Consider the following 17,800-nt stretch of genomic DNA (forward strand, 5'->3'; position numbering starts at 1 on the left):
TCATTTTTGCTCGTGTCCCTCATTGCATTTTAAAATTTCCTGATTCTCTAAATCAATTTCTAGGACCACATGATCACTTTCTCCTATTGGGCTATGATATTTGATGTTTAGACAAGGCATTGTTTTTTTTTTTTTTTTGTGAAAACCAAATCCAGCATTGATGGTTCTTCCCATCTATATCATCTATATCTTGTATAGTCCTTTACCCATTGGTCCAGTGTGTTTACCATTGCCAATTGTAACTCTTCCTCCCCTCAGCATCCAGCATGACTGTTTGTATCCATTTCTTCCCAATTTACATGTTTACAGTTTAAATCTCCCACAAATAGCACTTTTTCTGTCCTTCCTTAACATATTGCCTAGGCAATTTAGCACTTTCCTTTGTATTTCTTTATGTACATCAAGCCCCCATATATTAGTCTTCAGTAGCACATATGCAACTATGATACTCCTTTTTCTTCCCTTATTGTTATGCTTAGAACCTCTGCCAGTCCATTTCTGTACTGTACCTCCTCCACGTATATATCCTCTTGAGTCATTATCAGTACTCCTCCTCTTGCTTTTCCCCTTCTGTCTTTCCTCCAAACATTATAACCCTTTTCTTTAGAATTCACTTGAACATCTTCATTTAACTTTGTTTCTGTTATACATACCATGTCTGGTCTTTTTTCTTATATATAATCTCTCATTTCCAAGCATCCTGATATAAATCCATCTATATATGTAGACATAAGTCTTAATGCTTTCCTCCCCCTTCCCAAATATACCATTTCCTCAAGCCTGATGTTTAGCACTCTCCAGTAGAATTTCTTGTTCTCTGTCCTTCTCTTGTTTTTTTTCCTTGGCTTCACTTCTCAGTTCTCTCTCTTTTTTCCCTTTCTATCTGATTCATCTCTCTCTCTATCCAAATATTTTTATATTCTGCCTTACCAGCCAACTCTCCAATCCTCACTAATGTTTCTTCTACTCCCATTTGCGATTTCATTTTAACTTTTAGTGGTCTTTTGGTTCCCTCACTAAATTTACCAAGTCTGTATATTTTCTTATATTTCTTTCTCAAGACTGTTCTTTATCTTGAACCAATGAGATAATTTCCTTAATTATCTCTTTCTCTTTCTTCTCCCTTACAAATTTTACAGGATTTTTTTTTTCTTCTAGTCCATATATAACCATGCACTTTTTGTCCACCGTATCTCTCACTAATTCTTCTTTTACTTTAATCACTTGTATAACTCTTTTGTTTTCTCTCTTATTTGTTGCTTAACTTCTTCAATAAAGTTAACTTTTTCTTTATCTTATTCTTTTTCCAGACCTTTCATTCATCTAGTTTTGTTTCACTTATCCTCTTTCCATCTTCCACATTGGTATCCAGCTTTTGTTCAAATCACTGTAGTCCTATTTCATAGTTTGCACATTTGCCCTTAAGGGTGCTGTTTTCCCTTTTTATTTCATCCAGAGTTTTCTTCATGTCATTGTTCATTGTAACTGTGCTCTTTAACTTTTCACATATCTCTCTCAGCTCTAGGTTTTCCATGATCAGCTGATCCTGTTAAAAAATCCTGGCAACCATGTACCTCAAAACTTTAATTTCACTGTCCATTGAAATAATCCTTCTCATGTTGGCTGTTTTCTCCCTAAATCAGGAGAATTTCCTCCCTTTAATCCAATCTAGTAGCTGCCTTAATCCTACAGGTGTTTCAGTAATTTCACTCCTGCCTCTCGGTTTAGCTCCTTTGTTTATAAAGGCAGCAGCACTGACTGTGCTGTCCATATCCTCATCTCCTTCCATACTTTTTCTCAGCTTCAACATAAGCAAATTCAATGTAATTTGGAGACAGGCTCACTAACCTAGCCCCTATCCTCCCCATAACACATCACCAAGTCTGCTGGTCTTCATGGTCAGGAATTGGCAGTGTAACCCATGCCAGAGCTCTTGTTTTGCATCCGCCTCAACCAGTCATCAGCTTGTGTACGTGTATGTGTGTGCATGTATATTTGCATATAAATATGTATATTTTCAGTGAGGATGAGATGGTGAACAACCCAGAAGCAGCCATATCTGCAGCAAAATATCTTAAATATTCTATTAAGCGAAAAGAAACTGCAATAAAGATAATACCTACAGCTGAAGTTATTTTAGAAGAAACTGAGGCTATAGAAAACATCTTTGAAAATGGTATGTAAACAGATTTTTATTACTTAAAACCCATCGTTTTTACTAAACCTATATGAACCTTTGTGTTGTATAATGAAAATATTGTGTTTCTTGCAGGAAAGGACACTGATGAGCCAAATGAAGACAATAATCAAGTAAGTGTATGACTCTCTCCTGTATTTCAAGCTACTAAATAGATATATCACTTTCAATGTCTGGCTTATTTTTGATTAGCTTATTATATCTAAACTTGAAATATCATGTATTAACGAAAGACAGCTTCACAAGAGTAGGAAAGATTAATTCACTTTTATGAGGTCATGCATTGGATGGTTTATTTCTTTTGCAAAACCAGTATGTAAAAAGAGAAAAAGAAATTGGTGAATCAGATCATAGGAGTAATCTACACTCTACTAGATTTTGTTATAGTCTGAAAATAAAACTGTATGGCTAAAAGAAAAAACATAAAAAGAACACAAGTACCATTTTTAATTTCAATTTGAATTTATTACCTTTTTTATATTACCCACATTTATATTTACAGTTAATGGATGAGATACTACACATATTCTTAGAATTATTATTCATAATCTAACAAATAATTAACATTGTCGACATGTTATGTACTATGTATTAACCCTTATATAATTTCCCAAAAGGTTATTGGTGCACCATCAGCCCACATCATGCACAAAGATCCACCAAAAATTCCTGATGGAGAAAATAAGGAAAGTCCTGTGCCGGTAAATACCTCATTTTTAGCAGTTTGTGTCCATTATGATGTAGTTGTAGCAGTAATGGTAATAATAATAATAAAAATTATTATAATGATAATGATAATAATAATAATAATAATAATAATGATAATAATGATAATAATAACTGATTATAATATTGATAATAATAATGATGATGATGATAATAATAATAATAATAATAATAATAATAATAATAATAATAATAATAACAATGATTAATAATAATAATAATAATGATAACAGTAGCAATAATGATAATAGTAATAATACTTTACAGAGAATTTGTATTCTGCCTGTCCCCCCAAAATATCAATACAAAAAAAATTAATAACCATAACCAGTCATGCATTGCCATAAAACATAACAAAAGAGAAGAGCTTTACACATGCTTAATCACACACTACTTATACCATACATTGTTGATTTCTTATGTGCCACATTAGTTTATTACACACCATTTCACATCCTCCTGCAGTACTTGATGTTACATTATTTTATTTTCTATTTTTATTTATTTATTTATTTTCTCGATTTCATAAGTTGAATTGTGCTCAGTCATTTTCCTGCTTTTTGTTTGGAATGATCACATAACTTCTTTAACTTAAAACTCTTGTTTTCCTTTATTTTTCTGTAGTTTTTCTGTGATAAATTAAAACTAGTAACTGAAAAGTTTTTTTTTTTTTTAAGAAAAGATGTTTATAATTTTTTGAAGAAATGTATATTCATAAGAAATCTTTGGTGGGACAAGCAAGTGGACAGGTTATTTATTGACAAGCAATGATGAATTTTGCATTTGTATGCAAAGAATATAATAAGAACATCATGATATGTAAGATTGTTGCTAAATAAGTGTTCTGTTTAAATGGTTACTGTCTAGTGGAGGGAAAGTTGAAGGCAGGTTCAAGTAGGATTGGATGCAATACAGATTATGTATTTACCTATTTGTATTTACCTATTTGTGTATTACAGGGCCAGAGCTAAGCTCTCTGTGACCTGTCTCCTAGTCCATTCCTGTCATATCTCTCTTTCATCTAATTGACACACACCGCGTCAATAACATCACTGCTCAGTTTATTCCACTTATCAATGCTACGATGCGGGAAACTGTATTTTCTCACGTCATTTAGACAAATGTCCTTTATTAGCTTTTTTTCCATGTCCTCGGAGATGATTACTTGTGGTCACCTTTATCAACTCTCTGTCCAGTATGTCAATCTTGTTCACCAATTTATACATAGTTATCATGTCTCCTCTTGTTCTTCTCTCTTCTAATGTGGTCAGCCCCAGCTTCCTCAGTCTTTCCTCATAGTCTAACTCCCTGAGTCCTGGTACCATCCTTGTTGCCAGCCTCTGTACCCTTTCCACCTTCTTCACATTTTTCTTCATATACGGTGACCAGACACATGCTGCATATTTTAACTGGGGTCTTATTAAGGTACATAATATCTTCTTCATCATTCCTTCATCTAGGTAGTGGAATGCAAGGCCAATATTGTGAAGCATGTTGTATGTTTTCCAAAAATTCTTGTTAATGTGTTTCTCCGGTGACAAGGTGTTTTGCTCGGTTACTCCTAAGTCTTTCTCCTCATTGGTCTCTTTAATTTTCTCATCACCCAGCCTGTAATCCCTGTTTGGTCTGTATCTACTTCTTCCCATTTTCATAACATGGGTCTTGTCTATATTAAATTCCATCTGCCACTCCTTACTCCACTCATATATTTTATCAAGATCTTCCTGTAACTTGTTACAATCTTCCACATTCTTTACTCTCCTCATAATTTTAGTATCGTCCGCAAACATGTTCATGTAACTGTCAATTCCTACTGGCATATCATTAACATAAATCAAAAACATGATGGGACCCAGCACTGACCCTTGTGGAACTCCACTGGTTACCTTCTTCCACTCGGACTTCCTTCCTCTCACCACTGTTCTCATTTCTCTTCCCATTAAGTAATTTTCCATCCATTTTGCTAGTTTATCATTTACTCCTCCAATCGTCTTTAGTTTCCACATCAGTCTATTGTGTGGTACTTTATCAAAGGCCTTTCTCAAGTCCAGGTAGATAGCATCCACCCATCCCTCTCTATGTTGTAGTATGTCAGTCACTCTTGAATAAAAACATAATAAATTGGACACGATCTTCCTTTTCTGAAACCAAACTGCCTTTCACTCAGAATGTTTTCACTTTCTAGATACTCACTCCACTTAGCTTTAATTACTTCTTCACATACCTTGCACAATATACTAGTCAACGATACTGGTCTATAATTTAGCGGTTCCATTCTACTACCATTCTTATATATAGGCACAATGTCAGCTCTTTTCCACTCTTTCGGGACTAATCCTGTTCGTATGGAGGTTTCCACAATATCAAATACGGGTTCAACAATTGATCCTTACATTCATTTAGCAACCTCCCAGATATGCCATCAGGCCCCATTGATTTATTAATATCCAGATTGCTTATAATTTTCCTTACATCTTCCTTAGTAACCATGATGTCCTGCATTTGCTTTATTTCCGTAGGCCTTCCTCCCATAAAATGCTCCTCCTTTGTAAACACTTTGCAAAAGTTGTCGTTCAAAATTTCAGCTATATCTCCAGCATCTTCATATACTTCCCCGTTTTTTACCTTTTCTATTGCCTCCCTTTATTTAGTTTTCCATTTATGAATTTGTAAAACATTTTGGGTCACTATCACAGTTTTCCACCACCCTCTGTTCATATTCCTTCTGTGCTGTTCTCCTTACTTCAACATATCTATTCCTTGCTGTTTTGTAGACTTCTCTTGATAATACATCACTGCTTTTCTTAAGTTTCTTCCATGCCTTTTCTTTGTTCATTTTTGCTTCTTCACAATTTCTATTCAACCACTGTTTATTATTTAAAGTCCTCTTTCTGTGATATGGCACAAACATTTTCACAGCAGAATTATACAAATCCATAAATTTATTGTATTTCAATTGCATATCCCTTTCCTGGTATACCACGGACCAGTCAATTTCATTAAAGAACTCCTTCATATGGTTATAATTTGCCCTAGTATAATTTAATTTTTCCTCCCTGCGTTCCACAATCTTATTCGTGCTTAATTCCGTATCCAGCTCAAAGCTTAGGACATCATGATCGCTTTTCCCCAAGGGACATTCATGTTCAATTTCCTCTTTTAGAGATGCCCTGGTAAATACCAAATCCAACCTTGCTGCAACATCTTGTCCCCTGCACCTTGTTGGTGATCTCACCCACTGTGTCATCAAGTTATTTGTTGCTACCTTTAACAATTCTTCTGCCCACTCACCACCGTTCACCACTTCGTAGTCTTCCCACACTATTTCTTTGCAATTAAAGTCTCCAAATATCATCACTCTATCCTTTCTGATGAGTTCTTGCTTCATTCTGTCTAGAGTATTTCTCATCACCATTTGGTACTGTTCATATTCCCAAGCACTGGTTCTGGGTGGTATGTATACTGTTATAATATTAATGTCCCTCTTGCCATCTGTTATAAGCATACTTATCACTTCCTCATTTCTCTTACTATAGTTCACCTCCTTCACTATCAGATCTTCCTTAGTAAGAACCATTATACCACCACCTCCTTTATTTTTTCTATCATTTCTCCATACTTTGTAGTGTTTTACAACAAACCAGTCTAGCTTTATTTCGGGCTTTAGCTTTGTTTCCACTACACACATTATGTCCGGTTCGTTATTTCTTAGGTAATCCATACATTCTAGCCTCTTAGACAGAAATCCATCTATGTTCGTGTAAGTCACTTTTATTCCATTCCTAGTCTCATTCTTCCATGTAATGTCTATTCCGTCTGTTTTATCCACCACTTCTTTAGCCTCCCATTTCTCATCCTCCAAAAAAACCTGCTCTTTTCCTCCTCTGTTCATTCGTCATTCCTCTCCTTCACTTCAGTTACAAGCTCCTTCATTTTCATTCGCTCATCCTGTGACAAATTTCTTCTTATGTAAATTGTTTTGGTTTCCTCAGAGTCCTTAAGTTTCCAAGCCCTCCTCAACAAGGCCTCCGCTGCCACCTGAGACTTTAATTTCAATTTTAATGGTCTATTCTTGCCTTTCTCAAAAGCTCCCAATCTCACACTTTCTTCTACCTCAGCATATAGGTCCTCTTCTTCCACAGAGATCTTGTTCAGTAAAGACTTAATCCTGTCATTTTCCTTATCCCTCCTGTCCTGCCAGTTCCTGTTAGTTTCTTCCCTCAATCCTATTATGATCACACATTTTTTCTTTTCATCAATATCTCTCACCACATACTCATTTTCCTTTAGTGCCTTTACCATTTCCCTCTGTGTAATCCTTTTATTTTCCTCTTCCTGCTTTTTTTACTATCTCCCTAAACGACCTTTGTACTTCTTTCATCCTGGTATCAATTAGATAAAGGCATTCCTCCTTCCTCAAGTCCCCTTCAGATATTTTCATCTCCATTTCCATGAGTTTAGCCTTCATCTCTTCACATTGTTTCCTTAGTTGTTGGTTTTCTTTCTCCATCTCTACTTTTCCTTCAATAGCTCTTTCTTCTCTGACGTTAACAAATAGATCTCTTTTTTGAACAAATCATTCTTGGCTAGAACTCTATCCAGTTTTTCTTCTATGGACAAAATGTTTAAGAACTTACTTTCCAGTGCCTGGATTCTTGCATCCATATCTAATTACTCTAGTCCTTTTGGCGTAGTTATAAAACCTTCAAAGTTTCTGGCTTGTCTAGATGCCATGTTTGTTATCATCAGCTGATTACGGCCAAAACAATCACTGCCCACACTCTCCTCTCAGGGACCACTCTCCATATCCCTCACTTTCAACACTAAGCGACAGTAGGACATTAACAGGACACTAGCTTAGAGTTACCCGGGCCCTGTAACACCATAGGTATTTTCCTTCTTCCCGTCCGCAACCGGAGACGAGCCGTCCTCCGTGTGACAGAGATTTTGATAGAGTGAAATAGGCAAGAAAGAAAGAGTTATGTAATATCAGATAAAGTTTGAAAGATAAAATGAATACAGTTCACCTAGTTAACTTAGATGGGCCCTGGTGGCCCTTTGTTATCCTATTATTTATGTTTATCTTGAAAATGTGTTGTGGTGTCAGTTTGGTATAAACAAAAACCTGCTCACTGAGAGATTGGACTGAAGCACCTCAATGGTTCAAATCCAAAGCCACTTTTCTTGACAACCAGCAGTCATTTTTTAGCACACACGGGAGCCATCGTCGAGGACGAACGTGTCTGAGCAGCTCGCAGTGATTGCTACAGAAGGACTTGGACCCAGGCCTAGACATGTACAGGGGGAGAGGGGGCCATAGGTTCTCCTATCTCCAAATGAAATAAGTGTTAGATTATGTATAGCTAAGGAATAGATAAAGAGAGAGATATGGAACCAAGTAGCGCTGCCAGGTGCATGGAGGAATCAAAACATACGCCAGCCAAAAATCAACGTTATATAGAAATACTTATTGGCTTAAGAAAACTGACTGAAGATACTATGGGTAAGGATTTCTTGGGTTTCCGAGATGAACGAGGAAATATGAGAAGACTTGTAAATGTAGAGAGAGAGAATTAAGATATTTGAAGGAGGTGATGTCCAGTCTCATGGACAAACATGACCAACTGGTAACAGAAAACACAGCCCTGAAATTGAGAATAACTGAATGTGAAAAGGTCAGTGGAATAGACCAGGAATTAAAAGAGGAGATTTTAGAAATAAGGAAGCAAAATGACGCTCTAAAAACCACATGGCAGAACTTGCAGGGTAAAGTGCAGCAAGAGGTTACAGACAGGATAGAAAGAAGATGGTCTAGGTGATAACAAATTGAAAGAACTAAGAAATGAATGGAAACAAGAACAAGAAGAGGAAAAAGTAAAATTTTCAGAAATGGTAAAGAGACAAATTTACGAGAACACAAAAGTTGCTGTAATCGAAGTTATCAAGGAAAAGAAAAGTATGGTGTGGGATGCAGTGGACAAGAAAAAAAACTTCATGATCTACGGGATGAGAGAAAAGAAAAATCCAAATAAATTCACAAGAGAACGTGAAGAAAGGGAAATGGCCAAAACGGTTATCAAAAGGGTACAAGACAGCACACAAGAATTTTGACCAGGAGGTGGAGGAAGTGGTTAGGCTGGAAGTTACACTGAAAGGGGTAAGAGACCAATGAAGGTGAAAATGAGATCTCAAGTTGCTGTAGAGGAAATAATGGCTAGAAAAGGGAAATTAGCTGATGATGTCGATCACAAGGAAATATGGATAATATAAGATATGAACTTAGAGGAAAGGGAAAAGAAGAAAGTGCTACGAAGTGAGGCTAAGGAAAAAAACAAGAAAAGGACAGAGATAGAGAAGAATTTTTACTGGAGGGTTCTGGATATGAGACTAAAGAAGTGATACTTAAGGAAAAAAGAGGAGGTCGTGGAGGAGGCAATAAATTAAGAGTGACTTATACTAACATAGATGGTTTGTTATCAAGTATATTGGAAGTTCAGGATTATTTGAAAGAGAAAAAGCCAGATGTAATGTGTATCGTTGAAACAAAACTGAAGAAAGAGATCCATGTCAACTTTAACCCCTTCAATATGGTGACGCCTATGTAGGCGTCATGAAGCCCCAGTAGCATATACGGTGACGCCTACGTAGACGTCATATTTCTTTTCTGAGCTTTCTTCAGTTCAGTTGTCCCGTATAGTGTGTTGGATACCAACTACACACGCCGTATGCTGTCCTTGAAATCCTAGTGCTCCTCCCACCATCCTTGTCTCCACCAATCACTAAAGATAAGCTACATGCGTCCTACCTTGTGTCTAAAATTACCCAATGGCATAGACTCCCATCTCTCTCTCTCTCTCTCTCTCTCTCTCTCTCTCTCTCTCTCTCTCTCTCTCTCTCTCTCTCTCTCTCTCTCTCTCTCTCTCTCTCTCTCTCTCTCTCTCTCTCTCTCTCTCCCTCCTCCCTCCCCTCTCCCTTTCCTCCCTTCCCATCTCCCTTCCCTTCCTCCCCCTCTCCCTCTCGAAAGATAAGTCTAGCCTTGTAACATTCGTGAAAACACACACACACACACACACACACACAGGAGGAGGATAAGACACTGAGTAAAATGGAGAGAGAGAAAAACATAAAAAAGGTGATAAATAATATCATTAATGTGGTGCAGGAGGAGGGAAAAGACCTAGTACAAGAAATAGAGGACTTCCATAGAATTGGAAAGTTCACAGGAGAAGGTATGAGGCCAATAAGAATCAAACTTAAGTCACAAAAGGATGTAGATGAATTGGTGGAGAAGTCATGGAGGCTAGCCCAGCAGGAAACAACAAGGAAGATTTGGTTGAGAAGAGATCTCGGTGAAAAGGAAAGAGAAATGTTAAATGAGTTGAGAAAGGAGGCTTTAAAAAAAATGAAGAGAGGACAGAAGAGGAGAAGAAAGAGTTTTCTGGAGAATCTTGGATATGAGACTGAGGAAGTGGTTCATAACCCAGAAAAGTACAGTAAGAAAGGACTAAAGAAACTTACGTATGAGCGGAATGTAATGTATTCCAACATAAATGGAGTGATATCGGGATTTTAGAACTCAACAATTACTTGAGGGACAAGAACCCAGATATTGTGGGTCTTACTGAAACAAAACTGAGAGAGGAGAAGACCTGATGATGGTTGGAGAAGGAAATATAATGTTTGGAAAAGAAATAGAGTAGGTAAGATGGGAGGAGGAGTGATGTTGCTGGTTAAAAAGATATAAAGGTGGATCAAGTGAAAGAAGGTATGGGAAAGGCAGAAGTGCTAAAGATCAGAGCAGAAACTAATGAAGGAAAAAGAGGCACTACATAGTGGTGTACGTACCACCTAAGACAAATGCATGGTCAGTACAGGAATATGAAGAAATGATAAGTGATACAGGAACATGTCTGGAAGAAATGTTGGGTGGCTGTGAACGAACTATAATGATGGGAGATTTTAATTGTAAAGAGGTGTGTTGGGAGGACTGGTCAATGGAAGGATCAGAGACAACATGGGGAAATACACTATTGACACTGGCAATGGAAAATGTGTTAACTCAGTGGGTCAAAGAAGATACTAGGTTTGGAGGAGAGGGAGCATCGTCAAGACTGGACTTGGTCTTTAGTACAGAGCCAATGGTCATTGAGGAGATGAGGGTGGAGTGCCCTTTAGCAAAGAGTGATCATGCAGTTTTGGAGTTCAAGGTGATAGATGAAGAGAAATCTAGAAGAAATGAAGAATATAAAGTGGGAAGATGGAATTATGCCAAGACAGATTTTGGAAACCTAAAGAAATTCTTTCAAGAGACAAATTGGATGAAATTCAAGAGTGCTAAGGGAGCAAATGAAAAGTGGAAGGAATTTATAAAAATATACAAAGAAGGTGAGAAAAAATTTGTACCAATAAGACAACATAGAGAAGTTGGAAAGCAGGACTGGTTTAACGATAGATGTGAAAAGGCTAGAACAAGAAAAGAGGATGACATGGTGGATGGGGTGTCCAGTTATGTGAGCCTATTTGCAGACGATGCAAAATTGTTAAGAAAAGTGAGATGTGACAAAGATTGCGAACTACTCCAGAAAGACTTGGACAGAATATGGAAATGGAGCTGTACATGGCAAATGGAGTTCAACACGACAAAATGCAAGAAATTAGAGTTTGGCAAGAGTGAAAGAAGAATCAGGAGTATGTACAAGATAGGAAATGAAGACATAAAAACCAGTCATGAAGAAAAAGACCTTGGGGTGACAATTACCAATGACCTATCGCCAGAGAGACATATAAACAAAATAATTGGAGAAGTATTGAACTTATTGAGGAACATAAGAGTGGCGTTCGTATATTTAGATGAAGAAATGATGAAGAAAATAATTACTGCAATGATAAGACCGAGGCTTGAATATGCAACAATACAGTGGGCTCCGAACTTAAAGAAACACATAAGGAAACTAGAGAAAGTACAGAGGGCTGCAACAAAATGGTGCCTGACTTAAGAGATTTGACTTATGAAGACAGACTGAACAGAATGCAACTTCCGACCCTGGAAAACAGAAGAGAAAGGGAGACCTGATAGCAATATACAGAGTGATGATTGGCATGGAAAAATGGATAGGGAAGATCTGTGTATGTGGAATGAAAGAATGTCGAGAGGGCATGAGAAAAACTAAAATGGCCACTTATAGGAGAGATGTGAAAATATAGCTTCCTCATAGAAGGGTGGAAGCATGGAATAGTTTAGACGTGGAAGTGGTCAACGCAAGGAATATTCATGATTTTAAGAAAAAGCTGGACATTAGTAGATATGGAGACGGGACAGTACGAGCATAGCTCTTTTCCCGTATGTTACAATTAGGTAAATACACACACACACACACACACACAAACAACAAATTTTCTATTTTTCTCTCTCTCTCTCTCTCTCTCTCTCTCTCTCTCTCTCTCTCTCTCTCTCTCTCTCTCTCTCTCTCTCTCTCTCTCTCTCTCTCTCTCTCTCTCTCTCTCTCTCTTTCTTCCTCTCGAAAGATAAGCTACATGCGTCCTGCTTGTGTCTAAAATATTAGCAAATGTCTCTCTCTCTCTCTCTCTCTCTCTCTCTCTCTCTCTCTCTCTCTCTCTCTCTCTCTCTCTCTCTCTCTCTCTCTCTCTCTCTCTCTCTCTCTCTCTCTCTCTCTCTCTCTCTCTCTCTCTCTCTCTTTTTCTCCGAAGAGAGAAGCGACCACTTTCCTCTTCGAAGACGATATAGTGACTAAAAATTAGCAGCATAATACACAAAGACGACAAGTATGACAAGCTTGCACGAGTTTCCTGTGCTCGGGCGCGGCACTACCACCCGTATATCATACAAGCGGGCTTTATTAACATCCGGCGCGAAGGGGTTAAAGAGGAAGGATATAATACCGGGAGGAGGGACAGAAAGGATAAAAGAGGAGGAGGAGGAGTGCTAATAATGGTTTGTGATAACATTTGTGTGGAGGATGTGCAATATGAAAAGGACAAAGTGGAAGCATTGGGAGTAACAATCAGAACAGAAGGTTTGAAGAAGAGAAAAATTATAGTTACATATGTTCCACCAAAGACTAATACATGGGGATCAGAAGAGCATAAAGATATGCAAAGAGAGACGATAAAGTGTCTGGATAACATGATAAGAAGAGAGAGAAGAATACTCTTAGTTGGAGACTTTAACTGTAAAAATATTAACTGGAGAGAGATGGAAGTAATGGACATTGCTGGGCAGTGAAGTGAGAAAGTGTTACAGTTGACTATAGTTAATACAATGGACCAGTGAATACAAGAGTCAACAAGATACAGGGGGAAGAGGAACCATTGTTACTTGACCTAGTCTTCACAAAAAAACCGCAGTCCCCTCCAGTCATACAATACCTTAATCCAATGGGGAAAAGTGATCATGTGATATTAGAGATGCAAATGCAGGAGGAAGATGAGATAAGTTACAGAGAGGACTATAAAGGAGAGAGATTAAATTATGCAAGAGCAGATTTTGAAAAACTAAGGAGTTATTTTGCTGATATTCAGTGGAGTAATATTATGTGCAGGAAGACTGTACAAGAGAAATATGACATATTCTTACAGAAATACAATGAAGGAGTAAAAAAGTTTGTTCCTGTTTATAGAGTTCAGAAAAAAATACATGCATGGTACAATGCTCGATGCTTACAAGCAAAAAAGGCAATGGATAAAGCGTGGAAGAAACTTTTAAAGCAGGGAAATGACTATAATAGTTGGCAGTACAAAGATACTAGAAATTAATATATTAGAGTAAGGAGAGAGGAAGAAAGTAAGTTTGAGAAGGATGTAGTAGATAAAAGCAAGGATGAACCCAAACTTTTCTACAAGTTTATAAACGGCAAAACAAAGAATAAGGAAACAATTGAAAAAATAATTAAAGAAGGAAAGACATACCAAACAGAGAAAGAAATGTGTGAAATAATGAATGAGAGCTTCATAACGGTATTCACTGAAGAAGATGACTTCACAGAATCTAATAGGACATTGGATTGCCAAGGATTACAGGAAATTGCAGTTCATAAAGAGGATATTTGAAGATTAATGGGCAAGTTGGAAGTCAGGAAAGCAATGGGGCCAGGGCCAGATGGTGTATCAGGCTGGGTGTTAAAAAAATGTAAAGAGCAATTACTGGAGCCAATTTGGAAAATAATTAAAAGTTCAAAAAATGAAGGGAAAGTTCCACTAGAGTGGAAGAGAGCCAATGTAGTACCAATATTTAACCCGTCAAGCTCCGCCAAAGTTGTGGGATGAGGTAATACCCAGATCTGCCAAATTTTTCTAAAATTTTTTTTTCATGGAAATCTATTGGAAACCCGAAGTTATAACACCTGAAGTACATGAAACCACTCACTGTAGCCATTTAGCACTCAGTAGAGAGGGTTATGCTCCGTGAGTCATCCAGCCCATGGCGGGGAGGGAGGTGCAGTGTTGCCTGTCCTTCAGTATCACATCAGGCAGTGGTTTACGCATATTATATATTATTGCTTTGTTAGGATGTTCCTGAATAGAGCATCAGTTGTTTTAGCAACATGTAGTGATGTTGATTCATGAAGGAAGTCATGATGTGTCATTTCTTGACGATTGAGACGGCGTCTAATCGATGTTGATACGGGCTTAGCTGCATACTTTATCTCTTCATCATTACCATTTTCCTGCGAAGCTCTTTGTTCTTGGTAGATTTTGGAAGTGTTTTTCAAAGGAGAGACGGGAGGTAATGTTGGAGAAGGCAATCGATGCATCGGCAATGTTTTAGCCTCGTCACCACACACTTCACCGTCAAGTCCTCTCTTCTTCCCTCGTTTCTGCAGCCCCAATGAATATAGGAAGCTCAGTGGGTAATCTTCATCTTCGTCATCGTCATCAGCCATCAGTATCATCATCTGAGGGTAGTTGTAATGATGGTGGAGGTGGTGGAGATCAAGAGTATGAGCGTGCACTCACACTGGAACCACGTCGGGACGATGGTAAAATTGGAGGCTCCATTTCTTCCAGATCCTCTGCTGTAGGGACATATTCCTCCCCAGAAGAGTCATCTGAGGCACTGTCGACATACTCATCTGACTCTAACACCATAGCTATTGCCTCAGCAAGAGAAAGAATTCTCTTCTCCTGCCTCGGGCGGCGCGGGAAGTCAGCCATGTCTATCCGCATCCAGTACAAAGCCTGAACTGTCGGCGCGCGAATATTTCCTGCTGTGAGTGACAAGTGAGGACTTGTAGGTAACTTGCCATGTGGTGTAAACTTGCCCTGTATGTTGACTCATAACATATGTGAAGATTACAAACCTAAGACGATTATGTACGAAGATACAGGGTAGAGAACTTGCGACGGCTGAGAGCCGTCAATGGGACTGACCGTTACACACATACGCGACGGCTCTCAGCCGTCAGCGGGGCTGGACGGGTTAAAGGAGTAAAGGCAACTGAACCACTAAACTACAGACCAGTGTCACTTACAAGTGTCGTAGGGAAGTTATGTGAAATAATTATCAAAGAAAAATGGGTTAAATTTCTAGAAGAGGAGCAAGTCATATCGAACAGACAGTTTGGGTTCAGGACAGGGCGGTCATGTGTATAAAACTTACTAAGCTTCTACTCCAGGGTTATTGCAGGACTTGAAAACAGAGATGGATGGGTAGACACAATATACGTGGACACTGAAAAGGCATTTGATAAAGTCCCTCACGGAAGACTTCTTTGGAAACTAGAGAACATAGGAGGACTGTGTGGAAGCTTGCTCGAATGGACAAGAGATTATTTGGAGGATAGAGAAATGAGAACTGTGATCAGAGATACATACTCATCTTGGAGTAAAGTAACTAGCGGAGTGCCACAAGGATCAGTGTTAGCCCCCATTATGTTTCAAGTAAACGACATTCACTTTGGGATAAACAGCTACATGAATTTATTCGCTGATGATACAAAGCTGCTGAAAGCTATCAAAACCAGAGAGGACTGTCTACTGCTACAGGAAGATTTAAACAAGATCTATGAATGGAGCAAGAAGTGGAAATTGGAGTCTAGCCCTTGTGTGGTGGTGATCGTTGATGAACGATCGCAGCGGTACGTTTCGTGTGACAGTGATCGTTCATGTAATCATGATTTTTCGCGCCACTTCTTTAAACTTCCTGTTTTCTTACTCAAGTCGGAGGGCGAGTTTATGTATCAGGCAACACTGTCCACGAGCTGAGTTGCCAGTTTTGCTATTTAATCTTGGTTTAGGGTCACATCTTTCCATCTTGGAGGAGACATCTGGCAACCCCCATGACACTGCGGGTGAAACGTCCCCTCCGCATGAGGGGAGCTATCACAACAACGAGATGGATAGTGATATATACATGTCATTTGGGAGTGATGTCGATTTTAGTGAAAGTGAAGACAAGAATGAATGAAAGAATGAAAGAAAGAAAAAGAATGAGAGAGAGAGAGAGAGAGAGAGAGAGAGAGAGAGAGAGAGAGAGAGAGAGAGAGAGATTATTATGGGAACATACACATTCCCAAGGTCATAATATCTCACCACTTAGACAAATCTGAAAGGTCCCAGGACTTCACTTACTGACATTTGAATTAGATATGGTGCTGATTGCCATCATGATAGAGTTGCAACATTAGATCTACTGTTCATGTAAAGTGAAACCAGGAAAAGTGTTTTGAATATTTGTAAAACTATGCAAGGTGCAGTTCATCCATCATAGGATGCTCAAAATTTGGAGCGACACCAATTGTCTTCCAGTTAAAGTGCAAAGTTTAAGATGGAGCTTTTATCCATTCAAGGATTAGAGATTCTTTATTCTCTGCTGACCAAATGAGATTTTGATATCTTTCAGTCATTCATTTATACACCATCCCCTCTCTTGAGTTTCATGCTAACCGAGTTTTGGCACTTAGTCCTAAATTCTTACCATCGTGAGTTTTGCATATTATCACGAGTATTGCAATGCTTAGACAAGTATCAGTTATGTTTGCTTACTGTCAGCATGTTGCCCTAAGACTCCAATGAGATCTTCTATATCTGTAGTACTGACAATGTCACACCCATTGATGGGTAACATTTGGCCACCTAATACAGTGAGTCCATAGCAGCTGCTGCTACACTCTGTCCCTCATGCATTATACTGAAGTCAGTCATTTCTGCCTCAACCCATGTTTCACTGTAGCAATATTAACAAAGTGCCAACATTCTACCATCAAGTCTATAGCTGTCTTGATATCATAATTATAAAAGAAATTCTATGATATCATAATTTACTTGTGTTTGGCTGATGCTGGTAATGCTGCTTGGGATGTTACCTCATCTGTCTAATGTGCTGTTCAATCATGAGTGATGATGGTTTCCAACCTCTGGTGCAGTGTTCACTGGCATTGCTAAGTGAATTATGTGAAAAATAGATAATGATATGGAGGTCTAACCATGAAAGAAAATAACAGAAAGAGTCTTGACTGTACAAAAAGCATCATGTAATGTGGCATTAGTAGGAAGAAATGAGATAAGACACGTGTTGCTTATCATTGGTACATATGGACTGTATGTATATACAGTGGTCCCTTGGAATACGAACATAATCCATTCAAAATTTTGTTCTTACTCCAAAACGTTCTTACTCCAAAGCATCAAAATACATGTATTCTTATGGAAGAAATTATAATTATAATTCGTTCCAAACCACCTCCCAAGACCAAAAAATTCTATTTTCCTCCTAATTTCTTACTTTTTGAATACTATTACTATATATACTACTACTATTATGCTATAACTATAAAAGATGGGAAAATAAAGCAGGAAAGTAAGCAAAATGTAATATAATAGAAATTCAACTTCTCGTGGTCAGAAACAAGCATCACCACA

General features: G+C 38.0%; 1 protein-coding gene across 5 annotated transcripts in view; it reads left to right on the forward strand.

The window, feature by feature from the left end:
* Positions 1–17,800, forward strand: part of LOC123498003 (serine/threonine-protein kinase PAK 2-like) — a 77,473-nt gene that overhangs the window by 24,526 nt on the left and 35,147 nt on the right. For all 5 annotated transcript variants that reach the window (XM_045245070.1, XM_045245074.1, XM_045245072.1 and 2 more), the window contains 3 exons: positions 2,022–2,176; positions 2,273–2,310; positions 2,815–2,898. In XM_045245070.1, the coding sequence (XP_045101005.1) occupies positions 2,022–2,176; positions 2,273–2,310; positions 2,815–2,898 (277 nt within the window). The remainder of the gene's footprint in view (positions 1–2,021; positions 2,177–2,272; positions 2,311–2,814; positions 2,899–17,800) is intronic.

Source organism: Portunus trituberculatus, chromosome 47, assembly GCF_017591435.1.
Source record: "Portunus trituberculatus isolate SZX2019 chromosome 47, ASM1759143v1, whole genome shotgun sequence".
Lineage (NCBI taxonomy): Eukaryota > Metazoa > Arthropoda > Malacostraca > Decapoda > Portunidae > Portunus > Portunus trituberculatus.